Source organism: Melitaea cinxia, chromosome 30 (assembly GCF_905220565.1).
Source record: "Melitaea cinxia chromosome 30, ilMelCinx1.1, whole genome shotgun sequence".
NCBI lineage: Eukaryota > Metazoa > Arthropoda > Insecta > Lepidoptera > Nymphalidae > Melitaea > Melitaea cinxia.
In genome coordinates, this window is record NC_059423.1 from 2,029,140 (window position 1) to 2,056,541 (window position 27,402).

Here is a 27,402-nt window from a genome sequence, read left to right on the forward strand (position 1 = left end):
ATGTCTCGATTTCGAAGTCTTTCCGCCATATTTACATACAACAATGATATTTGACATATTTTTTTTTACTTCAGCGATCCTATCCGCCATATTGGAGAGTGACATTTGACGTAATTTTTTTTATAAATTAGTTTTTTTTCAACTATTATAATATAAGGTCGTACATTATTATGCCACTTTTGCACTAACGTTAGGGGTAGTACAAAGAAATTTTTTTTTGATATTTTTTATAATAAGTTTATATTAACCCACCCAGCATCTAACATAACTTTAGGCGTCCTATCTACGAGATCTAAACTTTTTTTATATCATTTTTTCTCCTTAATCTTATTTAAGAATTAAATAACAAATTTAGAAAAATACTGGTAGTGTAAACATTTTTTATTTTTATTTTTTACTTTTATGAAAGCACGAACGATTAACGAACATTTAACGATTTTTTTCAATTTGTTTTTTACATTGATGTTCTTTATTTAAATGGTATTTAAAGCGATATATTGTGTTTTTATAACGTTTATTATAGGGTAACCGCAGATTAATAAAATTCATTATTTTATTAATTTTTCGTTACTTAATACAAATTCCTGATAATTAAAAAAAATACACACATTTAACTTTTTTGTTTTTTTTTTTTTTAATGAAAAAGCGTATAACACATCCAGTATTCTTCTAAACTCTATAAGCTATAATATAGCCTACGCCCAGAAACTACAAGAAGTGCCAAGCGAATACGAAGAAAAATATTTTATACAACATTGTATATAAAAATAAATATTTATTATGTCAAATTTAACGAACGCTGACAGACAGAAGGTTCTTTATTTATATATTATTCATAAAATACCATACACAAACCATGCTGCGAAATTTCTTTACGATTCTCTACAGAATCTACATTTTGTGCTTTTGAAGCCTATTTCAATAATCTTTAATTCTGACTATACATTTGTAGCCTACAAATGTAGCGGGAACACATGGTTTGTATATGTGTTTATAGTTTCGATGTAACACGCAGAATCAAATGAATTATTTCTATTGTTGTAATTACTTACATATTATCACGAACACGATATTTCATGTAGTGAAATAACAACATTGAGATTTCAAAATATTTTTAGTCATACCGATTATTTTAATTATTCACTTATTAACCTAACTCGATGAACTCCAGGATTTAATAAGTTAATGCGTTAATTGAAACCAATTAATTTCAATTATTTTTTTTAACAACGAATAAATTCTAAGTGATTTTTGTACTTTTTAGATATATATGTGTATATATGTTTATTATTATTATAATGTTCGCTAGATGTGAAATGTAGCGTGAAGCTTATTTAAGCGATTAATGGGGTTGACCCATTAATGCATCAACAATGAATTAATCGGTTAACGTTAGGTTAATCAGTGGTATTATGACTAGCCCGTGTCCTGGCGTCGCTCGTCTCTTTATGCGTAATTCCACTCTGTCTATGAAGGTTACGTTTGTATGTTTGTCACTTAATCTTCATCGTTTCGTCACAGTCTATTGCTGGACCCTGAAAATTTTCACATGTTTAAGTGTAATAATTTACGCTAAAGCTTAGTTTGTTTTGTTAATCGCATATTGTAATCCCAGGAATTAGTTTCGTATTAAAAATACTTTAGTTATAGCCTTTTTATCGAGGAAGACTATAGGCTATATAAAATCACGCTATATATAGCAAACAGAATCAAAGTATTAATGAATAATGTTGTAAAGGGACGATTTTTTTTTATTCTGACGTAACATATGAAATAACTATATTTAAGAATTTTTTCTAACCGAGTTTAAATTATTAAAAAGTATCTCACCAACAGCCCCATACACCGGAGGGGGCACATCGTCATCTCTCGCTGCGGGCCTGAAGCGACGGGCCCGGGCCGCGTTGTGGGCGGGGGGCGGCGCGGTGGGCGGGGCCGAGGGCGGAGCGCTGGGCGGGGCGGGGGGCGGCGATCCCGACGACGACGATGACGCCCCCGATGTTACCGGGGCGGCGCTGCGGCAACGGGTTGTAGCGCTGAGGGGAGAAAAGGGTATTGTTATGAGTAAGTTTGTTGAGCTTTTAACTGAATTTGAATTATCATCGGGATAGTTGGTTACTTTTTTTACTTAATATTTTTTTTATATATTAAGACTGAAGAAGTGGTAAGCAAGTGTACGTCCGTCTGATGGTAAGCGGTTACCACAACGTCAGCGAAACCAGAAACTTATATCTTTCTAATCAAAAATTTTAATATTAAATCGAATCTAAGCTCACCTATTGTGTGGTGGCTGCTGTCGGTGCCGTGGCCTTGCGAATCGTAGATTCAGTTCCCGCGCGGGGTCCAATGCGTACTTGTCGTTTGCATTTTGTCTCCGTCTTCTCAACGCTGTAATAAATACAATATAATTAGAAAGTGGTATTGGGGATGAGCGGGAATGAGTTAGCGAGGCAGTTTGATCATAAGGTAAAATTGATATTATTGGTTCGACTTGTAAAATATTAAAGTTGAAAATGTCCCGATAAATAATCTGTATTAAGCCTAAGTTAGTGCTTCTATTCTACTGATTTTTATACATATCTAATGGGTGAATGAGTTGAGCGCCTTCCAAGAAAAAACTTGTGTACGAGGGAGTTTGTTGTGTGAGTGTGTCGGCTTAGTCAGAATCAGGGTTGAGTGAGATCGATCGGGGGGTTTCCGGGCGCGTCTCCGCTCCAGGGGACGGTGTGGGTGTAGTTAGTGCGAGGGTCGCGGTGACTGACCGGGAGTGAGGTCCGCGTGGGGGGGGGTCGGGCGCGTCTCCGCTCCAGGGGACGGTGTGGGTGTAGTTAGTGCGAGGGTCGCGGTGACTGACCGGGAGTGAGGTCCGCGTGGGGGGGGGCGGGCGCGTCTCCGCTCCAGGGGACGGTGTGGGTGTAGTTAGTGCGAGGGTCGCGGTGACTGACCGGGAGTGAGGTCCGCGTGGGGGGGGTCGGGCGCGTCTCCGCTCCAGGGGACGGTGTGGGTGAAGTTAGTGCGAGGGTCGCGGTGACTGACCGGGAGTGAGGTCCGCGTGGGGGGGGTCGGGCGCGTCTCCGCTCCAGGGGACGGTGTGGGTGTAGTTAGTGCGAGGGTCGCGGTGACTGACCGGGAGTGAGGTCCGCGTGGGGGGGGTCGGGCGCGTCTCCGCTCCAGGGGACGGTGTGGGTGTAGTTAGTGCGAGGGTCGCGGTGACTGACCGGGAGTGAGGTCCGCGTGGGGGGGGTCGGGCGCGTCTCCGCTCCAGGGGACGGTGTGGGTGTAGTTAGTGCGAGGGTCGCGGTGACTGACCGGGAGTGAGGTCCGCGTGGGGGGGGTCGGGCGCGTCTCCGCTCCAGGGGACGGTGTGGGTGTAGTTAGTGCGAGGGTCGCGGTGACTGACCGGGAGTGAGGTCCGCGTGGGGGGGGTCGGGCGCGTCTCCGCTCCAGGGGACGGTGTGGGTGTAGTTAGTGCGAGGGTCGCGGTGACTGACCGGGAGTGAGGTCCGCGTGGGGGGGGTCGGGCGCGTCTCCGCTCCAGGGGACGGTGTGGGTGTAGTTAGTGCGAGGGTCGCGGTGACTGACCGGGAGTGAGGTCCGCGTGGGGGGGGTCGGGCGCGTCTCCGCTCCAGGGGACGGTGTGGGTGTAGTTAGTGCGAGGGTCGCGGTGACTGACCGGGAGTGAGGTCCGCGTGGGGGGGGTCGGGCGCGTCTCCGCTCCAGGGGACGGTGTGGGTGTAGTTAGTGCGAGGGTCGCGGTGACTGACCGGGAGTGAGGTCCGCGTGGGGGGGGTCGGGCGCGTCTCCGCTCCAGGGGACGGTGTGGGTGTAGTTAGTGCGAGGGTCGCGGTGACTGACCGGGAGTGAGGTCCGCGTGGGGGGGGTCGGGCGCGTCTCCGCTCCAGGGGACGGTGTGGGTGTAGTTAGTGCGAGGGTCGCGGTGACTGACCGGGAGTGAGGTCCGCGTGGGGGGGGTCGGGCGCGTCTCCGCTCCAGGGGACGGTGTGGGTGTAGTTAGTGCGAGGGTCGCGGTGACTGACCGGGAGTGAGGTCCGCGTGGGGGGGGTCGGGCGCATCTCCGCTCCAGGAGGCACACTTGGCCAGGCGGTGGTCACCAGCACTCAGCTCGCTTCGTGTCGCACTCGCGACCGGGATGCGAGACCCGCTGCCGGAAGACCGCTGAAATCAATTTCAATAGTTATCAATACAAAGTTGTTTAGTAACACTGACAGTTCAGCGTTTTAAGCTTAGTAAAATTCGCGGACTGCATCCATTGGTCATTGATTAATCATGTCGTGTTTTTAGCCATTTTTTAACCCCCCTTGGTGACATGAGGTTAGGTTTTGTTTGAGATTTTTTATAAATTTAAAATAAAATATAAATAAAAGCATATAGAATCAAACAGAGATCTTTTATGACAAAACATATTCTTGTTAAACTCGGCTCATTTTACAAAATGAATTTTAAGTAAACAAAAAAAAAATATGATTTTTCCAAGGAAATTAAATCTGTGAAAAAACCAGTGTGCTTTAGACCACACGACTGAAGTAAAACTTACGAAACGCAACTCTTTCTCTTTCTATCTTCACTAACTTATATCTCCCTCTCAACTTCCGTTCGCCTCGCCCGATCACACTTTTCGTAACGCTCTCGTCACGCATTCACCAGCTTACTCCCCAAGCGAAGCGTGCGTTAAGATGTTCTACTTCATAAAGCCGACTTACATCTCTTAAGCTCTGTGACCCGTCTCCGCCTGGATTCTCCCGCCTGATGACGGATGTACTCCTGTCAATTTACAAATATTCTAATGTAAAAAAATACAGTTACCAAATAAATAATGTATACAAAAATAGCTTTCACTTTTTTTTTTTTATGTCACTAGTTCGGCAAACAAGCTTACGGCTCACCTGATGGTAAGAGATTACCGTAGCTTATAGACGCCTGCAACACCGGAAGCATCGCAAGCGCGTTGCCGACCCTATACCCAATCCCCCCAGGAGCTCTGGTCACCTTACTCACCAACAGGAACACAATACTGCTTGAAAACAGTATTACTTAGCTGTGGTCTTCTGTAAGGTCGAGGTACTACCCCAGTCGGGCTGCTCCAAATTTTGAGCAGGAAATTCCTGCTGTGCCCTACCTCAGTTTTATGTAACACTAGCGACCTCTGTCCGTCCATATTTGTAATCACTTAACATATCATATACTGAAACCCTCTCCGAAACACGCTGCACCTTATGGTATAAGTATTATCCGGGCTACTGAGTTCACCATAGTCCAGTGTACTCGCAACGCTACCCTCGGAAATGTTATCGACCCACCAAACACCAAACCATGTACCTCGTCAGCGCAACCACGACGGTTCAGTAGTTATCGCAGTATAATCGAACAATAAACCGGCTCACCATTCATTAGTGTATATCTAATATATAAAATTCTCGTGTCGCGGTGTTTGTAAACTCCTCCGAAACGACTTGACCGATTCTTATGAAATTTTGTGTGTATATCGGGTAGGTCTGAGAATCGAACAACATCTATTTTTCATACCCCTCAGTTATTGGGGGGGGGGGGGGAGGTTAATAAATTCTCGCCTCGGATCTTAAAAAAAGAGACATATTCTCATAATATAGTATGATCTTATAGAGGATTATCTTTATAACATAAAGTAACCTACTAAACAGAATACGTTTCCTAGAATATTGAATTTAGACTGGTACTTCCGGATGTAAAAAAAGTCATAACGCGATCATGTATAGCCTACAAAATTAGTTAAATATTTACCAGTGAAATATTTTTTCAAACGATTACGTACTATTGGTATATACAGTTTTACTCCTATAGTTACAACGTGATGTTAAACAGCCTATCGCATACCAAACTTGACAGACTATCTACCTAAAAAAAGTTTAGGACCCACGCTTCCAGAATATAAACTTTTATGATGATATATGGCCTACTTTTGGATAGGCTATAATACGTACCACTAAAGATTAGAAAAGCAAAACAATTACCTATCAGGTATGGCGTCTAACCGCGTTCTTTCCACAGCCGGACTCTGACTCTTCTCCCCGCTTCTAGTAGAAGACCTGCTAAGGAGAATTAATTTTAAGAATTTTATAGCACTACTGCGGTTTCGACTGCGTTTTTAATTAGGCCTACTATTTTATTATTGTCAGACATAGCCTATGATTTTTCTTATTACATGTTACAAAAGTGGTAAACAAACGTACAATCCACCCATTAAGTGATTACCGTAGCTTATAGACGTCCGCAACACCAGAGGCATCGCAAGTGCGTTGCTGGCCCTACCCTCAATTCCTTCCAGGAGCTCTGGTCACCTTACTCACACAGGAACACAACACTGCTTGAGAGCAGTATCATTTAGCTCTGATCTTCTGTAAGGTCGAGGTACTACCCCAGTCGGGCTGTATTAGATTTTGAGCAGGATGTATCCTGCTGTGCCGGCCGGCTGTCCCCGGCAAGATACATACCGTTTGTCTCTCTGGTGTTCAGTGGCATCGTAGTACACGGACGCTTCTTCATGGTTCAACCTCACCTCACCACCGCTGACCACGGAATGAATCTTAACTATAAACAAAATATTCATATGTTATATCTATTATACATATGTATGCTACTTACGGAGAATTTTTTAGAATGTTATTGCAAATTTTTAGGAATCTTTCATCGTTTGATGATGATGATGATGCTTTGGATTTAGTAAAATTTTTGTGATTATGAATTTTTGAACGGAATTTCGAATATTATAGTCAACGTGTATATTAATAAATTTATAGTGAATTAAAGAGACTTTATTAAATTATAAATTTTCAATAATAAAGTAAGTAAAAACCAAAATAAATATAAAAAAGTATTAATAACATAACATGTAAAATAAAGATATATTTCTGGGAAACTTTACTTTTTAATCAAATAAAAAATAATAAAAGAAATAAATAAATACTATAAATTTATTTATATTCTTTATTGTACATAAAAGTATACAATTATATAGATCAACAATATGTACAACAGATTAAATAAAAGAGAAGATAAGATATAGAAGCAAGGGTTAGCCAGAGGTTCCCAAAGAATATATAAAATACCCAAGTCAGTCTCCAATTTTTTTTTCTCATAGAAATTAAGAAGAAACGTCAATTTGCAATCATTAAGTAAATATTTCATAATAATATAATATTTTTCAAAATAAGTGATATTTTAGTTATTTATCAAATAAAAATATATTTAAAGCAGCTTCATTAGATAATTATGCAATTAATGTCATTCATATTAATGTGTGACCAAATTTAATGTCTTATTTTTATTTATTCATTTTTTATTTTCATTTATTTACTTTTTACTGTAAGCAAAAAAAGAAACATAGTTCAATTAATCTAGTTCATTTTTAATATATTTGAACCACGTACAATAAATAGGCAATGTTATCCCAAAACAGCGACCTCTTCCACTGAACACACTTATTATTGACTTACTCAAGGATGTCAATTGACGTTAATATAAATTTTAAAAAGATTAATTTATCAATTAATTTTAATATGAAAATGCCGTTAAATATGAAACTTAAGGTAAAGTAGGAATTTACTTAAAAAAATGTATATTTGTTTTGGATCAATTCGAATTTACATTAACATTTTGTTGTTAATTAAAAATCAAGTTATTGAAATTCATTTCTTTTAAAATGGGGCTGTGGTAAGAATGTTTGGGAACCTATGGTAGATACAGTCAAAAGCATACAGAAAGTATACAATATAACAAAAATACAAAGTCAAAAAAATTATATAATCAAAAGTCAATAACATAAGAATATATTACAAGAAGCTTTTCTGTAATATATAAAGATATTTTCATATTTGGTATAATTTGATTGTGAAAGCTACAATATGTAGTTTTTAGTTTTTATAAGCTTTGATTTTGCTTACTAACGCTATTTATACGACACATTTTATATTAAGTTTATGTTGAAATGTCTATCTTAACAAATTTGAGAGGTTAATGAAACCTGCCGTAAATTTTATAGAAAAACTAGCTGACCTGGCGAACGTCGTATCGCCTTATCTTTCAAGTTGGATCAAACTGTACGCGGTGTGCAAATTTGACTCCCTAAACTACTTAACCGATTTTAGTCCAATTTGCACATCGTGTGTAAATTTGATTAAAATCGGTTAAGTAGTTTAGGAGTCCATCGCGGACAAACAACGTGACGCGTAATGTATATATATTAATATTATAACTATTAGTATTGTATAAACAAAATTAAAATAACTAGCAAAAACATTTGCGTTTTTATTTAATAATATGATAAACAAAATATGCTACGTTACTATTATATATACGGATTGTATACAAGATACTGATGGTTTATATGTAACTCTTGTACCCTCAATATATACCCCCTTTGTATACATAATATAATATGTTAGTACGTCAGTCAGTCTGTGTTACCGGAGTGCATGGGCGAGGCGCTGTCGGGGGGTCGCACGCGGATCTCCAGGCGACTGGACACCGTCGCCTCGGGGGGAGGCTTCGCCACGGGTTGGGAAACACTGGACGATCGGGATAGACTCTGTAATATCGAAGAATAATGTTACAAGCGATAAATATCAAAATATAATATAAAAATATATCATTGAGGTAGGAAATATCTTGCTCATACAAAAAAAATCGCAGCTAAATAACCCTGCCCTCAAGTAGTGTTGTGTTCCTGTGTGAATAAGGTGGAGAGCTTTCAGGGACAGACTTTTCTGGACAGGGGGGGGGGGAGTAGGCTTGGCAACCATCTTGCGATGCTTCTGGTGAGCCATACGCTTGTTTGCCACCTTCATAGTATATATAAAAAAAAACTTTAAGTTGTTAATTTTATTATTATTATTTTAATTATATAATTAGTGTCTATACAAATGAACTTTTCATTGTACAGTATTTTTTGTTGGTTGGTGTAAGGTTGCAAAAAGGGTACGGTCCGGCGAATGGTAAATGAATACCGTACCTCATAGATGCCTGCAACACCGATCGTAAAAAGGTGTACAAAGTTTTTGCTTCACATATTGATATATAGAGATGATTATGTTACATAGCGGGGGGGGGGGGACTTACAGGTAAGCTCCCGGCTCGGGGCCGTGTCTGTGGAGCAGGGGGGTCAGAGGGCTCGGGCTGCTCGGGGGGGTCCCTCGCCGCGACCCCCCGCATGACGTCGAGTCGGTACCGCAGCGCTCCCCCCGCTCCGTCATCGAACGACGCCTGCTGTAGTAGTGGAGGTCTCAGCGAACGCACCCGACTACCTGTAACAAATATTTGTCATATTTAATAGTAGCTTACATTACAGACGCCGACCACTGTGGAGTGAACAGCGAAGGCGGCAGCGGGTATGTTTTACCGCTCGGATTGAATATTTGTTTGTATTTGTACAAATATTTATTTCGGGTTCGTTTGTCTGCCCTATTGGGTCTCTCGACTTTGCCTCGGAGAGCACGTTAAGCCGTCGGTCCCGGTTGTTATCATGTACACCTGATAGCGATCGTTACTCATAGTAGGGAATATATCCGACAACACACAGTGGACCAGCGTGGTGGTTTAAGCTCTCATCATTCTCCTAGATGAAGAAAGAGGCCTATGCTCAGCAGTGGGATGATACAGGCTGAAGCGTAATATAAAATTCTCGTTTCACAATGTTAGTTACGGTACTCCTCCGAAACGGCTGAACCGATTTTTATGAAATTTTGTGCGCATAGCAAGAGAGGGGGGGATTAAGGGTTTTAATAACGTATACAGCAAAACAACGGTTGCAGGGTCAGCTTGTATTAGTATAGATTTACTTATTCATTATAGTCCGGGAGGCGATACATAATAATGCTTACCTATCGCAGGCAAGGTCCAACTTCGGGGCAAAGCTGGCTGGAGTCGCGGGAAAGCGTCTATCCCGGCACTATGTAGACAACACTTTATACTTTTAGTAGCCGGTGGCTTCTCAGCTACTTCCGGTTTTTCACTCTTCTCCGGTTTTTCTGACTATTGGGAACGTTGAAATTTTTAAATCCGTGTAATTTCAAAAAATTTAAAAGGGCCTCTTGATCAGTTTCTGATTAAATGTATCTAGTGAAGAACCTAATAATAGATTCTATAAGTTTTATAGGTTGCAAATAAGAATTTCTGATGATCTGATCGATAAATTTAGTTTTATATCGAATAATTGTGTTTGCAAACGAAAAAAAAACCGATTTCAATTACATCGACAAGCAATGTAACGAAAGTAGACGAGAAAAATTAACAAACGCACTAGTCGTCACTATGATTTTTAAGGGTGCTTCTCGATTTCTCTGGGATTCCATCATCAGATCCCGGTTTCCTTATCAAGGTACCACTCTAGGGATATCTTCTTTCCAACAAAAAAAAAAAAAGAATTATCAAAATGGGTTTATAAACGACGAAGTTATCGCTGAACATACATTAAAAAAAATATATATATATACGGTCGAATTGATTTTAACCAACTTCAAAACAGGAAGTTCCTCTTTTTTTGAAGACGGCTAAAAAGATAGTTATGCGTCAGATATAGCTTTATCAGCTAACGGTAAATCAGGTTCTCTATATTAACCCAAAACGTTGAAAACACAAAATTTAAATTGAAACCAGTCTAACTATAAAAATAAAGTCCAAGCATAGCTATAAAACTATCGATGCCAAACTAACTAGTTTTTTGTGCACTAATTTATTCATTGCATTTACTTATACGTTATTATACACAAAACAACTTATATTCAATTTTACATATATTTTTTTATTAATTTAATTTTATCAATACACAAACCAACCTACATAAAAAAAAAAACATTAACTCACCTCATTAGGCACGTTGACCAACGGCGACACTCTCGGACTCTGAGTATTCTGCGCTTGTGTCGGTTGTGTTTGTTGTGTTGGTTGTGTCTGTTGCGTGTGTGTGTGTTGTGTCTGTGTGAGAGGCAGCTGTGTGCGCGGCGCGTTCGAGCAACTTGACACCGCTGACGTCACTCGAGCGTTGCGGTGTTCGGGCGACTGGGGATGGATCGTTAAAAGAAATAAGTATATTTAACATACACACACACACGGTCGTCTGTTTCTAAGGTAGGCATTATAATGCAACTGTTGTAGGTAACACTTCGCTCATATAGATACTTCTTTTGTTGTAATAAACGTACACAGCCTTTTTGTATTATAAAAAAAATAATAATGTAATATTTCGACACCAGCAATTTACACTAAGCTAACTCTTAAAAATGAACTTTACAATAGAGGATTATAAAAGGGAAAAACGTGATACCTTTTATATTAATTAAGAAACTTATTTGAAATTTGGTATCTTTAATAGTCAATTTATTCATTGCAATTTCACAATTTTTTTTATTACATATAAAAACACATTTTATCAAGTTCGCATTAAAAAACAAACTTATCGAAAAATCGAATTGGCGTAGTATAAATTGTTGGTGTCGATTTGATTTAGGGAAATTCTTAGGAATTGAGTCCAATACAGAACTGAATAGAATATATTTTTGTTTGTTGTATCTATTTTTAAGGGTTTTTTTAGGCATCTGACATATCTGGCTCAACCTATCGTATCCTGAATCAAATTATGTAAAGATATGCTATAGTAAATACCTATTTAAAACTAAACTTGAGAAATTCGTTTATACTCTTTGGTATTAATATAATGAAGTAGCGGTCACCGCATCAAGCGTAAATATTTCTTAAAATAAATAAACGCCTCACCATCAGCAGCTTCAAGTAGGATCAGAATCATATATTTTTTTATACAACTAAGTCGGCAAACAAGCGTACGGCTCACTTGATGGTAAGCGATTACCGTAGCTCATAGACGTCTGTAACACCAGAGCATTGCAAGCGCGTTGCCAACCCTACCCCGAGCCTCCCCTGGAACTCTGATCACCGCACTCACCACAGGATCACATCACTGCTTGTGTTTCCGGAAAACTATAACCTTTCATCGGATCTTTAAGCAGCATTTTTACTTATCATCAGGTGAAATAGTGATCAAACGCAAGCCTATCATTGTATTAAAAAAAGCAGTATTATTTAACTACGATCTTCTTTTAGGTTGAGATACCCCCCTTTCCCTTCCCTTTAAGCTGGATATTTCCTACGGTGCCCCACCTCAGCTATAAATACCCATAGGTCATAGGTCAGATACTGCAATAGTACATTAACACACCTGTAATTGCTCCTGTTTCCACTCGTTGTCCGTCGTCTCCTCAGAGTCATCGAACTGTGACTTCCACAGCGAGACTAAAGTTAGAGCACCGCCTTTTGTCACCTAAAAAGTTGATAGAAAATATATACTAGTGATATTACATAATTTTTACCGTTGTTCCCTTGACATGTTATTTTCGGCACAATATATATTGTTACAAGAAAGGAAATGTACATGTGATATTATAGTATTTTTGTCAATTGTCCTCTTGACTTACATACAACACAACGGCGTAAGGGGCTATGGACCCCAGTCGGAACAAAGTTTCATTCGCTTTTTGGTAGATGTTTGCTGTATAGTAATATTTTTTACTTAAGAATATCAAGTTAACATAGTTAAATTGGAAAATTTCTAATAAAATATATTAACTGTAAAAAGTGTAGTGTACATGTAAAAAGCACAAAGCTATACAAGGAATAAATAAATAAAATTGTAAAAAAATAAATGGCTAATTAGTCATAAGTCCGCCCATTGTACTTCACAGTCTGTAACTATCTTTATGCTTTGTTTGTAATATAATTGTGGTGTACAATAAAGTATAAAATAAAATAAATAAATAATAACATTGAAAGAAAAAACGATGATAAATTAAACACTTAATGATGACATATAATTAAGTTAACAACAAATAAAAATTTATAAACTGTATACGTTTTATTTTATTAATTATATTTTTTGAGAAATAAATATTAATTATTATTTATTATAAAAAGAAACAAAATTTAGAATATATTTAATCATAATTTCAATCACGGTTATAATGGGTTAGTGGTAACTAAAATAAGACATTTATATGAGATCTAATTTTATTGTATGGTATAGCAAGAAGTGTCGAGAAAAAGTCTTGTTACGCTTTTTTCGATCTCACTCCTATCCCGCTCAGTGCATCTACCGCGCAATTAGGAAATTCGTTTCAAAAATAAAAAATTCAATTTATATATATCTCAACTATACACAAATATTTCAATTTTAAAAATATAACAATACTATAAAACGTAAAAATCATACAACCGTCTCTCGTACTATGATCTACACACAATAAAAAGACACAAAATTTTCACAGTCCCCCTGCCTACCTGTTGTAAGGCGGATACATTTTCATCGTCCATAACCGCAAACTGAGTGTAACTCTGATCGGCACGAGCACGAGCAGTGCGCCGAGCTCCTGTAGGGTAGAAAGAAAAAATAATTACTACATGAAAACTACAGGTCAAACTATTTTTTTTTTTTTTTGTGTAATATATATTTAACTAGGTCGGCAAACAAGCGTACGGCTCACCTGATGGTAAGATATTACCGTAGCGTATAGACGTCTGCAACACTAGAAGCATCTCAAGCGCGTTGCCGACCTTATTCCATATTCTCCCCAGGAGCTCTGGCCACCTTACTCACCAACAGGAACACAACACTGGTTGAGAGCGATATTTAGCCGTGGTCTGGGTGTTTGTGCAGTCCTTGTGGGTCTCCCCACCGTGCCTCGGAGAGCACGTTAAGCCGTCGGTCCCGGTTGTTATCATGTAAACCTGATAGCGATCGTTACTCGCAGTAGCGAGTATATCCGCCAACCCGCATTGGAGCAGCGTGGTGGATTAAGCTCTGATCCTTCTCCTACATGGGGAAAGAGGCCTATGCCCAATATACCATATCAGTGGGATATTACAGGCTGAAGCGTATGATAATCATTATACGTAAACGGACCAGGTAAGCTCATTAGTGGAATATTTAGAAGTGGTTGCAGTTAATATCCGTTCAGTACAAAATTCTCACCTCTCTTGAAATGTGTGTCAGAGTGGACGCTGTCCACGTCGGCACCAATACGAGGACTGCTCGCATCACCTGTAAAACAATAAAAGTATTATTATTTTTAGTCATCACCTGGTGAGCTCTGTATCACCATTATTACTTACCATTTTTCGTAAAGATTGGTAATATATTGTGGTTTTCTATAGTCGATTCGCGTTAAGAATGTTGTTTAGTATGCTTTTAAGAAAAACTGAGGCAGGGTTAAGTAGGAAATATCTTGTTCGAAATGTTTCCCGAATGGGGAAGTACCTCGGTATTACAGAAGTTCACAGCTAAATAATACTGCTTGTAAGCAGTGTCGTGTCTCTGTGTGAGTAAGGTGATCAGAGTTCCTGTGGGGCTTGGGGATACCATGGATTTTTTATTTCGTAATTTTGCTATGAAGTTCTATTTGATCATAGCTCTTAGAACTGAGGTAGGGCACAGGATGAAATATCCTGCTCAAAATATGGAGACTGGGGTAGTGCCTCGACCTTACAGAAGATCACAGCTAAATAATAATGTTTTTAAGTAGTGTTGTGTTCTTACTGGTAAGTAAGGAGACCAGAACTTTTGGGGGGAATAGGGGAAAGGGTCGGTAATGTGGTATTTCTGGTGTAGCAGTCGTCTATAGGATGCGGTAACCGCTTACCATCAGGTGAGCCGTACGCTTGTTCTTCGACCTAGTTGTTTGTATAAAATAATAAATAAAAAAACGCTAAAATAAAGCAAACTGTTCGGTTTCCTTGTGTCATGTTATAAATAATTTCTCTAATTAGGGTCATCTGTAAGAGATCACGGTCAGTGATAAGACAGTCGTTGCACCTTTTTTAATAGAAAAAAACAAACACGTTTATTCGTGACACAAATTACAACTGTTTTTATACAAAAAAAAAAATACAGTTAAATAGAAATAATAATAGTTAAAAAAATACAAAAAAATTATATTAAATCTAAAAATACAAAGTCCTTTTAATCTCATGTTGCGAAGAGATCACGAGCGGTGAGGCCGTACGTTGCAACCGATACATGTACTGTTACACAGTGTGCACAAAACAAACAGATCGTCTATGACTATTAAAAACGTCGGATGTGAAAATCAGCAACTTTACAGGCGAGCGATTCAAAGTGTAAATGGCGTGTATCTTTTTACTTATTTTAAGCAGGATCATGAAATTTTAAAGTAATGCTGTCCAGGCTATTTATGTTTAATATTATTACTAGCCGGTATTTAATGTGTAAATATGAGAAAAGTCACTTGTTACATTTTTTACGGGTTAAAACTAATAGGTACTGATTTGTCAGAAGTACCACAACTAAATAATATATGCATAAAATAAAAAAATTCTCTTCAGCTGATGATAGACTCGTTTATTTGGGAACGTTTTATGAAATAAATAAAAAAATGCGATTTTGCAGTTCCAACGATGACAATAGTCAGTAGCGAGACGTGTGCGGGCTCACCGGTGTGGGTGGGGGGCGTGGCCAGCTCCTGCACGCAGGTGGGCGGCGCCGTGACCACGCGCAGGCGCAGCAGCGTGGGCCCGCCCCCCGCGCCCGCCCCCGCCGCGCCCGCCGCGCCCAGCGCTGCGCACGCAGAGTATATATTAGTGCGTCTGTCTGTGGGCTTGTATCTGTGCGGTTTGCGCGTTCGAACCGCGATCGGGATGGATATTTATCTTATTATATATATACAATTCTCGTAGCACAGTGTTAGTTACACTCCTCCGAAACGGCTGAACAGATTGTTTATGAAATTTTATGTCAATATCGGGTAGGTCTGAGAATCGAACAAAATCTATTTTTCATACCCCCAAAATTATAAAGAGGAGGCATTAAGAGGTAATAACATATATGGCAAAATAACGTTTACGAGGTCGACTAGGATTTGTGTAAATATTCCTTTCAGGTTTGAATGTCCATCCTTGTGGGTACATACCCCAAGTTATGGGGGGGGGGACCTTAAGAGATGATTAACAAATATGGCAAAACAACGTTTGCGGGATCGATTAGTATTTGTATAAATATTCCGGTTTGGATATCCGACCTCGTGGATCTCCTTACCGTGCCTCGGAAAGCACGTTAAGCCGCCGGTCCCAATCATTATCATAAACACTTCATAGTATCGTTACTTATAATGAGGAACGTTTCCACCGACCCACAATGGATCAACGTTATATATTTGACTCTGATCCTTCTCCTACGTGGAGAAAGAGGCCTATGTCCAGCGGTGGGATGATACAGGCTGCATACGTGCATCAATGATTACGTCATATGTATAGAAAACTTATATATACCGTCTGTGTTCAACAATTTTAATTTTAATATCACAAACTTAAAAAAAGAAGATGTTCTCAACATAACTGTACTTTTTTATGTGTTACCTCATAACTTTTACTGGGAACCGATTTTACCGATTTTTTTTTTTTTCTAATCGAAAGATGGTGCTTGTCATGTAGTCTCGATTGAATTAAATCGAAATCTGTCGAGTAATATTAGAGCTGTCCCTAATCTGTTGAAGCCTACGTCCACCAGTGGACTGCATTTAGTCTAAGGTGAAATATCGACATTCGAGTACATACATAACTATACAGCATATTGTTAAATTTTTATTCAATAAAAGTAACCCAAACTACAAACTACTTTGAGTAATGTTCATTTCTGGAAAACTGTTTTTACCTATTTGGAAGGTATTATTAGGTTCTGCATTTTTTCTTTAAAAAAGGGCAATAAATTCTGGTTTTAAATCTTAGTTTCACTAAACCACCTTATATATAACAAAACTGGTTTTATGTATTTCGATCATATGATACGATTATATAAGATTAAGTTAGTGTCACGGGACTTGTATATACAAGTGTAAGTGTGTCTGTCTGTGTCTATGTCTGTGTGTCTGTATGTCTTATACCTGGTTGAGGAGCTCGAGGTTTACAAGGAGGGACACTCTGCCTCTCCGGCCTGCTTGCAGGCGTTCCAGTCACTGCTGAATTACTTGTTTCCTAAAAAGAAATTAATCAATCAGTAAAAAACTTAAAAAAATACACGTTGTAACCGAGTTCAAAACCTAAGGTTTCTCAATTCGACTGTATTTTTTTAATTGTTTACCTCACAACTAATTATTGCTTATTACTTTTTAATTGGTAGCTGTTTGTCACGTGGTTCCATTTTAGTTTGTGCGATACCCTAATATGTATTGCTATACTTGTCGATGTAAAGACAAAGTCAGATTTTTTTTTGTTTGCGATCAAAAATTATAAAATAATTAAATGTTGCGGTAACTGCTTACCCTCAAGCGGAGATACTTGTTTGTCATCATAGTGGCCTTACATATATATATATATATATACAAAATCTCGTGCCACGATATTTGTCAGGGCTAATCTCCAAAACTACTGGACCGATTTTAATTAAAGTTTGTACAAATGCACAGATATGTAACTATGTGCAGCTTAAAATTTAGAATATGTTTTATTTCAATTAAAGTGAGATTATTTCATATTGTAATAATAATATCGCGATATTATTATTGCAATATGAAATAATTGTGTTTGCTCGCAAACGAAAAAAAACCGACTTCAATTACATCAACGAGTAATACAGCGTAGATCGACGAAAAAATAGTCAAGCAATTACGCATTATCAAAAATTACTCAAAAAGCAGTTATCAGATCTCAATAAAATTTATATGTGACCACATAATAAACACCAGCTTTCGATTTAATTAAAAATTATCAAAATCGGTACACCCAGTAAAACGTTATTGCGGATTTTCGAGAGTTTCCCTTGATTTCTCTAAGATCCCATCATCAGATCCTGGTTTCCTTATCATGGTACTAAACAAGGGATATCTCCTTTCCAACAAAAAAAGAATTATCAAAATCAGTACATCCGGTAGAAAGTTATGCGGTATAATACAACGTAGGTCAACGAAAAAAGCGTCAAGTAAAAACGCATTATTAGATATAACTCGAAAAGTAGTTGTTAGATCTCAAATAAATTTAAATGGGACCAATTGACATAAACCACCTTTCGATTAAAAAATGTTTGTCGAAATCGGTCCACACGGTCAAAAGTTCTGAAGTAACATACATAAAATAATTGTGTTTGCTCGCAAACGAAAAAAAAACCGACTTCAATTAAATCGACAAGTAATACAACGTAGATCGACGAAAAAATAGTCAAGCAACTACGCGTTATTAAAGATTACTCAAAAAGTAGTTATCAGATCTCGATAAAAATTATATGTGACCACATGATAAACATCAGCTTTCGATTAAATTAAAAATTATCAAAATCGGTACACCCAGTAAAAAGTTATTACGGATTTTCGAGAGTTTCCCTCGATTCCTCTGGGATCCCATCATCAGATCCTAGTTTTCTTATCACGGTACCAAACTAGGAATATCCCCTTTCCAATAAAAAAAGAATTATCAAAATCGGTATATCCAGTAGAAAGTTATGCGGTATAATACAACGCAGGTCGACGAAAAAAGCATCAAGTAAAAACACATTATTAGATATAACTCGAAAAGTAGTTGTTAGATCTCAAATAAATTTAAATGGGACCAATTGGCACACACCACCTTTCGATTAAAACAAAATTTGTCGAAATCGGTCCACACGGGCAAAAGTTCTGATGTAACATACATAAAAAAAAAAAAAAAAAAAAAAAAAAAAAAAATACAGTCGAATTGAGAACCTCCTCCTTTTTTGGAAGTCGGTTAAAAATGCAGTCGAATTGAGAACCTCCTCCGTTTTTGGAAGTCGGTTAAAAAAGGCGGCACGTTTGCCAAGTGAGCTCGTACATTTGTTACCTTAGCGTGTCGGTCGGGAGATGGCGCTGGCGTTGTCCTGACCTCGGCCTCCTTCTCCGGCGTCGGTTTATCCGTATTTGACTGTTGTATACGATGTAACAATAAAATCGAGTGTGACCACATCGCTAAAGTAAAACTTCTGAACAATAGGCCTGGACTGTATCTTAGATATACGAAACGCAACTGGCTATGACAGAAAGAAAGAAAGAAAACGTGTGCTCGCATCTCTTTTAATCGCTCCGTTCGCCTCACCCGATCACACGTTTAGCAACGCTCTCGTCACGTATCCACCAGTTTACTCTTTAAATCAAGCTTGCGTAAAGTTTTACTTAAAAAAAATCATAAAATAATATATTTTGAAGATGCATGAACGCAACGGTCACAGCATCAAAGTTACCATGTTCTACCTTCTGATTTTATTGTATAATGATTGATATTGAAATGATATCGGAACTGACGTTTAAATTTAATGAATTCTAGGTGTAATATTGCAAGATATGTGATGTCACACTACGTAGGGGTGAGGGGGGGTTTACGTTTTTATAATTGTTACCAGCTGTGTCCAAGTGCGGAGAAGCGGTCAAGAAATCGTGAAACTCGTGTGAAGTAAGGTGGCCAGAGCTCCTGGGGGGATTGGTGGTAGGGTCGGCAACGCGTTTACGATGCTTCTGGTCTGTAACCTAGGGTAATCGCTTACCATCAGGTGAGCCGTACGCTGAACTGATGTCCTAGTTTTTTACTACAAAGACACACATACATATCCGTTGACGTGGAGGGGCCCGTGTCTCGGCGAGGCGGGTTGGCGCTTCTCGGCCGCCTTCTCTTTCTGTAAGTTTGTCTGTGTGTCCGTTGCCACCGCTGTGGTCGCTTCGGTTTCGAGCCGCCGACGCGTCTGAGGACAAAATATATTACAATTCATTCATCATTCATCATCATTGCAGCCTATAAAGTCCACTGCTGGACATAGGCCTCCACAAGTTTACGCCAAAAATAACGTGAACTCATGTGTGTTGCCCATAGTCACCACGCTGGGCAGGCGGGTTGGTGACCGCAGGGCTGGCTTTGTCGCACCGAAGACGCAGAAGAGATATTACAATTAGTTTACTATCATCGTTTTGGATTAAGCTCCAATCCTGCTCCTGCATGGAGATAGAGGCCTAAGCCCAGCGGTAGAATGTTACAGGCTGAATGCAATGTATAGTTTTACACTACTGGGACGGCTAAGTGTACGGACCGCAAATTACCTTAAAGTAAGTAGTGTGCCTGACACATCTGTAATCTCTAGTTTTCTGTAATGTACAGATACATCCCTAGTCAGGCAGTTCCAATTAAAACATTCCTGCTGTGACCTAACTCAATAAATTAACTCTATTAAAACAATTCCAGTGCTCCAAACTTAGCAAGAATCGAAGCGGACGGTGGGCTCATAGCCATAGTAGTTGCTAACGTAGTACAGATTTATTATGTGACAAACATTTACAAAAATACAACTCTACACATAAGGTACAGGCATTACCCTATATTACCCCTTTAGTGGTCAAACTTCCTACAAAATCAATAATTATTTTATTCAAATAGGTTTCAAAAACATTTTTCAACTGTCATAGTAATTCTCAGAGATAGTAGAGAGTAGAGTCAATAGATCAGAAATTTATTTGTAGCTCGGTCTTTTATTTGGAAAATTAAAACTTTCTTTCAGAAATAGGTTATCTTAAGAAAAAAATTCACTTTCGAATTGTACAACTTTTCCTAACGAATACGCTTCAGCCTGTAATATCCCACTGATATGGTATACTGGGCATAGGCCTCTTTCCCCATGTAGGAGAAGGATCAGAGCTTAATCCACCACGCTGTTCCAATGTGGGTTGGCGGATATATTCCCTACTATGAGTAACGATCGCTATCAGGTGTACATGATAACAACCGGGACCGAAGGGTTAACGTGCTCTCCGAGACACGGTGGGGAGACCCACAAGAACTGCACAAACGCCCAGACCACGGCAAACACCTGTATGGTCAATACAAATGATTGTCATGTGCGGGGATTGAACCCGCAACCGCCAGCGCAACAGCTACAAACCAGTGCTGTGACCGTTGCGCCAACGCGGCGTCACGGTACAAATTAAAATTATATTACTCTCATATATATCCACTGATTTGTAATGTTGATTCTATACGAAATAGATTTTGAAATAGAACTACACACCATAATTCATATATCTGTTTTCTATTGTTACAGTTACAAAAAAGTTAATAGTTGATTTAGTACTCACTCTATCAGGTTGGTGATCGGGAGAGGGTTGGTGTTCGGTTCCCGTCGCGAGCACGGCACGTGTCCGACTTGCGGGAACACTCTAAAATTAAAAAAAAAAGGTTGTTATTCACGCTATTCTTTTAAGATAATTTCGGTTTCCTCTTCCATTTCAATTTTTAGGGAAGAGTTCGTTCTATTCTCGTTGGATTTTTCTAATTAAAATTCAGATCCATTGTATTGAAACTGTTAAGTAACCGCTCTGGTGTATGGCATGGTGTATTGTTGCGAGTAGTCGTCTCAAACACCGGTGGTATTTGTACAAATACTTCTTTTCGGTTTGGATGTTTATCTCTATCTATCTTATGTCGGTCTCCTCCCCGTACCTCTGACAGTACATTAAGCCGTCGGTCCCGGTTGTTATCATGTACACTTGATAGCGATCGTTACTCGTAGTAGGCACCATATCCGCCACCCCGCAGGAGAGCAGCCTACGTCCAGCTGCTGACGCTAGTCAAGGCGCACGTGTCGACGTATCCTGAGACCCAAGGCGCCCCCCCCCCCCTAGCGCCAGCCGCGCCGCCCACACGCCACACGAAACACGCCCCAGCCCCCCCGCCCACCTCCTTCTCCCAGTCGTAGGGGTCGTGGTCGCGCACGCCGCGCCGCTTGCAGCAGCGCTCCAGCAGCGCGGCCAGCAGCCCGTAGTCCGGCGCGTCCGCGTACTAAACCCAGCCCCCCCCGCCCACCTCCTTCTCCCAGTCGTAGGGGTCGTGGTCGCGCACGCCGCGCCGCTTGCAGCAGCGCTCCAGCAGCGCGGCCAGCAGCCCGTAGTCCGGCGCGTCCGCGTACTAAACCCAGCCCCCCCGCCCACCTCCTTCTCCCAGTCGTAGGGGTCGTGGTCGCGCACGCCGCGCCGCTTGCAGCAGCGCTCCAGCAGCGCGGCCAGCAGCCCGTAGTCCGGCGCGTCCGCGTACTAAACCCAGCCCCCCCGCCCACCTCCTTCTCCCAGTCGTAGGGGTCGTGGTCGCGCACGCCGCGCCGCTTGCAGCAGCGCTCCAGCAGCGCGGCCAGCAGCCCGTAGTCCGGCGCGTCCGCGTACTAAACCCAGCCCCCCCGCCCACCTCCTTCTCCCAGTCGTAGGGGTCGTGGTCGCGCACGCCGCGCCGCTTGCAGCAGCGCTCCAGCAGCGCGGCCAGCAGCCCGTAGTCCGGCGCGTCCGCGTACTAAACCCAGCCCCCCCGCCCACCTCCTTCTCCCAGTCGTAGGGGTCGTGGTCGCGCACGCCGCGCCGCTTGCAGCAGCGCTCCAGCAGCGCGGCCAGCAGCCCGTAGTCCGGCGCGTCCGCGTACTAAACCCAGCCCCCCCGCCCACCTCCTTCTCCCAGTCGTAGGGGTCGTGGTCGCGCACGCCGCGCCGCTTGCAGCAGCGCTCCAGCAGCGCGGCCAGCAGCCCGTAGTCCGGCGCGTCCGCGTACTAAACCCAGCCCCCCCGCCCACCTCCTTCTCCCAGTCGTAGGGGTCGTGGTCGCGCACGCCGCGCCGCTTGCAGCAGCGCTCCAGCAGCGCGGCCAGCAGCCCGTAGTCCGGCGCGTCCGCGTACTAAACCCAGCCCCCCCGCCCACCTCCTTCTCCCAGTCGTAGGGGTCGTGGTCGCGCACGCCGCGCCGCTTGCAGCAGCGCTCCAGCAGCGCGGCCAGCAGCCCGTAGTCCGGCGCGTCCGCGTACTAAACCCAGCCCCCCCGCCCACCTCCTTCTCCCAGTCGTAGGGGTCGTGGTCGCGCACGCCGCGCCGCTTGCAGCAGCGCTCCAGCAGCGCGGCCAGCAGCCCGTAGTCCGGCGCGTCCGCGTACTAAACCCAGCCCCCCCGCCCACCTCCTTCTCCCAGTCGTAGGGGTCGTGGTCGCGCACGCCGCGCCGCTTGCAGCAGCGCTCCAGCAGCGCGGCCAGCAGCCCGTAGTCCGGCGCGTCCGCGTACTAAACCCAGCCCCCCCGCCCACCTCCTTCTCCCAGTCGTAGGGGTCGTGGTCGCGCACGCCGCGCCGCTTGCAGCAGCGCTCCAGCAGCGCGGCCAGCAGCCCGTAGTCCGGCGCGTCCGCGTACTAAACCCAGCCCCCCCGCCCACCTCCTTCTCCCAGTCGTAGGGGTCGTGGTCGCGCACGCCGCGCCGCTTGCAGCAGCGCTCCAGCAGCGCGGCCAGCAGCCCGTAGTCCGGCGCGTCCGCGTACTAAACCCAGCCCCCCCGCCCACCTCCTTCTCCCAGTCGTAGGGGTCGTGGTCGCGCACGCCGCGCCGCTTGCAGCAGCGCTCCAGCAGCGCGGCCAGCAGCCCGTAGTCCGGCGCGTCCGCGTACTAAACCCAGCCCCCCCGCCCACCTCCTTCTCCCAGTCGTAGGGGTCGTGGTCGCGCACGCCGCGCCGCTTGCAGCAGCGCTCCAGCAGCGCGGCCAGCAGCCCGTAGTCCGGCGCGTCCGCGTACTCCAGCGCCTGCACGTGCTCCAGGAACTGCCGCAGCTCGGACGGCAGGTGCTTCAGCAGCAGCCGGTGGTCGTACTTCTCCTTCATCAGCCCCACCTACACACCATTGTTTGTTGTTGCTCTTATACCACTAGGTCGCCAGGCGAGCGTGCGGCTCATCGGATGATGAGCGATTACCGTGGCCTATAGATAGACATCTGCAACACCAGAAGCATCGCAAGCGCGTTGCCGACCCTATTCCCAATCCTCCCCAGGAACTCTGGTCACCTCACTCACCACGGGAACACAACACTGCTTGAAAACAGTATTATTTAACTGTAATCTTCTGTAAGGTCGAGGTACTACCCCAGTCAGGCTGCTCCAGATTTTAAACAGGATATGTACTACTAAGCCCTACTTCAGTTAGGTTAATTTGCAATCGTCTGTAGGCTACAGTGACCACTTAACATCAGGTGAGCCGTACGATTGTTTGCCGACCTCGTTATAAAAAAAAAAAAAATCAGCTAGTCTCTACTAGTTGCCAGTGTACCTGTTCCTTATCCTTAATCTTCCTCCAAGGCAGCTGACCGTTGACAAACTCCACGAGCATATAGAACAGCGACCACAAGTCATCGTGGCGACCCATCTCCTTGTTTTTATGGGCGTTGATAGACGCATAACGGACTGTGCCTAGAATATTAATATACATATTTATTTATTTATCTCCCATATAATCCCTCACCATCCGACTAACTATATTACTATATTTACCACGGCAATAGTATGAAAAAATTGGTATTTTTGGAGCATCATACCTCTGAAACCAGCAGCGGCACGAGGCGGTCTAACTTGCCCGTTGCTAGTCGTATACTGTCTGGCCAGGCCGAAATCCAGCATGTAGACCTTGCGACAGTTAGATGGGTGACGACCAATGCTGAAATTACTCTGAAAATGGAAAAAATATTTAATTACATCATAATTACACAAACAGTTGCAAAAATTTATACGAAACAGCCTGACAGACTCGTCAAGAAATGTCTTAGGCTATAATACATCACGACATGACTCATTTAGCGTTACTATCAATATACCTAAGCATACAAAAATTTTTTAGACAGCGTATTCGTTAGGTTAGTGTTAGGACGCCGCGTTGGCGCAACAGTTACAGCCATGGATTGTATCTGTTGCGCTGGCGGTTGCAGGTTCGATCCCCGCACATGACAAACATTCGTATTGGCCACACAGGTGTTTGTCGTGGTCTGGGTGTTTGTGCAGTCCTTGTGGGTCTCCCCACCGTGCCTCAGAGAGCACGTTAAGCCGTCGGTCCCGGTTGTTATCATGTACACCTGATAGCGATCGTTACTCATAGTAGGGAATATATCCGCCATACCGCATTGGAGCAGCGTGGTGGATTAAGCTCTGATCCTTCTCTTACATGGGAAAAGTGGCTTATGCCCAGTAGTGGGATATTACAGGCTGAAGCGTATTCGTTAGGAAAAGTGAAGTTTTTTCTTTAGATAACCTATTTCTGAAAGAAAGTTTTACTTATCCAAATATAAGACCGAGCTACAAATAAATTTCTGATCTATATACTTACAGGTTTGATATCTCTGTGTAGAAATCCCACAGAGTGTATTGAATCGATTGCTTTTAATATCTGAAGACCGAGCCTGGAATAGATATATAATAAAAACTAATAATAAAATAAGATAAGCATTATTTTTTTATAAAAATCACTCGATGGCGAAGCGGGGGGGGACAAGAGGGGGGGGGGGGGGGCATAATACCCCGGGCGCTACTCACAAAAGGGCACCAAATGGTCCGCAAAACTAAAAATGCTGGCCATATTATATGGTTTTCGAATGAAGGGGGGGTTAAAAAGAATTGTGCCCCGGGCGCGAGTTAAGCTTGCTACGCCACTGAAGTCAGTTTCCTTTTTTATATAAGTCATTCTCTAGGTACATCCTCAAAATGACACTACGGTAACTTCTTACCATCAAGCGACTGCCACCAAAGTGGGACGAAGACAATTTGTTTAAGTAGTGCTATGTACCTCACGTGAGTAGAGTAACCAGAACTCCGGAGGATGCTCTGTGTGGATAGCGGTGGTAGGTAGGGTTTTGGTGCAACATCTGCACCCTTGTTAACCACCATTGCCGTTCCAAGTGAAACATAATATGGTCTACCTGAGTGTGGTGGAGAGGGAGAACGCTCCCCGGGGCTGGGCCCGTCTCAGTTCTGCAAGGTTCCGACCCTGAAGCTGCATCACCACGTAATTGAACCGGGCGTTTCTTCCACAGCCGATAAACCGGCATACGTGCTCTTTACCTACAAAACGATCGTAAAATTTTATCAAGGTAGGGCCACAGCAGCAAATATTCTGCTCAAAATCTGGAATAGCCCATTCGGGAAGGTACCTCAACCTTACAGAAAATCACAGCTAAATTACACTGCTCTTCACCAGTGTTGTGTTCCTGTGGTGAGTAAGATAGAAAACTCCTGGGGGTTCCAGGAATGTGTGAAATATTGTATGTATCATGGTCAGTGACCACATACGACCATTTTTAAAGTAAACCACCCAATAGTTAGATAACTATTACTCTAAATCCTAACCTTGCAATTTCTTCAAGACTGCCACTTCCATCTTCAGCACCTGTTTGGGCTGTCGAGCTGACTCCACCTTCAGGGCCACCTGCTCCTGGGTAACCAGGTCCAGACCCTCGTAGATTTCACCGAAACCACCTCCGCCTATCTTCTTAACCACCTGGATTTTGAGGAGACTATTTGTAAGTACTTGTGTTCAAAAAAATTAGCAATTTTGTGTTTAATACTTTAGAAATGTTTAGTTGATTAAGATGGGAATAGTCAATACCTTTTAGTAATTATAATCGAAGATCTTATTTTAATCATAATATAAGATTGTTCAGAATGTCGTTGACCAGAATCTTATAGAAATACTACTTTTCGATTAAAGAAAGAATCATCGATTTCGGTCCACCCAGTCAAAAGTTCTGAAGAAACATACATGTCGGATTAAGAACCTCCTCCTCTTTTGAAGGTCGGTTAGTTACAATATAATTGGCATTACGACTACACACCTTCCACCTCTCCTTGACCACGTGCCCCGGCTGCAGCAGGTCCTCGGTCGCCATGGTGATGGGGTGCGCGCGCCGGGACGTGTCGTCGTGAGACTTGTTGCCAAAGTTTGGGAGTGTACGGGATCTGGACACACGTTTACGATAACTAGCTTTAGTTAGGTTACCGTAGCCTGCAACACTTGAACCTACCCTACCCTCAACCCTCCTAAGGAGCTCTCTACCTCACTCACACGGGAACACAACACTGCTTGAGAGGAGTGTTATTTAGCCGTGATCTTCTGTAAGTTGAGGAACTTCTCCAGTCGGGCTGTACAAGTTTTTGAGCAGGATATACCCTGCTATGCCCTGCCTCAATGAAAGAACTACTCTCCTCATTAACGACCCACGAGAGCACCCAATTTAAACAAGAACTGAACGAGCAAGCCTGAATTTACAAAAGATTAATTTTTAGTACTGTTTTATCTTGATTTAGCTGATTTTTTCCAATTAGTAAGGACACGAAATGGACTATAGTAGTTTCTATATTGTGTCCAGTGTTAGAAAAAAAAATCAAGAAGTATGTGTCCGAGTTGAGGTATATCAAAGGGAAATATTGTGGAATTTTAGGAAGAATAGGATCTTAAATAATTTAATTATAACATTTAATTATAACAACTAGACATGGTTTTTTGGACATAACGTGGTTATAAAAATTTTAACTGTATTTTCTTCTTTAACTTATATTAAATAAATAAATAAAT

General features: G+C 42.1%; 1 protein-coding gene across 1 annotated transcript; it reads right to left on the reverse strand.

The window, feature by feature from the left end:
* Positions 1 to 1,754: 1,754 nt before the first annotated feature.
* LOC123668086 (tau-tubulin kinase homolog Asator) lies at positions 1,755 to 26,786 on the reverse strand. The gene is given in 32 exon segments (XM_045601879.1): positions 1,755 to 2,036; positions 2,277 to 2,388; positions 4,038 to 4,176; positions 4,722 to 4,779; positions 6,003 to 6,083; positions 6,489 to 6,585; positions 8,461 to 8,581; positions 9,112 to 9,296; positions 9,873 to 10,023; positions 10,855 to 11,049; positions 12,224 to 12,325; positions 13,339 to 13,427; positions 14,030 to 14,098; positions 15,509 to 15,594; positions 16,955 to 17,043; positions 18,859 to 18,939; positions 19,616 to 19,750; positions 21,132 to 21,212; positions 21,733 to 21,834; positions 21,984 to 22,085; positions 22,234 to 22,335; positions 22,484 to 22,585; positions 22,734 to 22,835; positions 22,984 to 23,085; positions 23,234 to 23,335; positions 23,484 to 23,681; positions 24,115 to 24,254; positions 24,380 to 24,509; positions 25,162 to 25,234; positions 25,751 to 25,892; positions 26,178 to 26,328; positions 26,663 to 26,786. Coding segments are annotated over 32 exon segments (3,726 nt in total). The 5' UTR covers positions 26,717 to 26,786; the 3' UTR covers positions 1,755 to 1,783.
* Between the last annotated feature and the right edge of the window lie 616 nt (positions 26,787 to 27,402).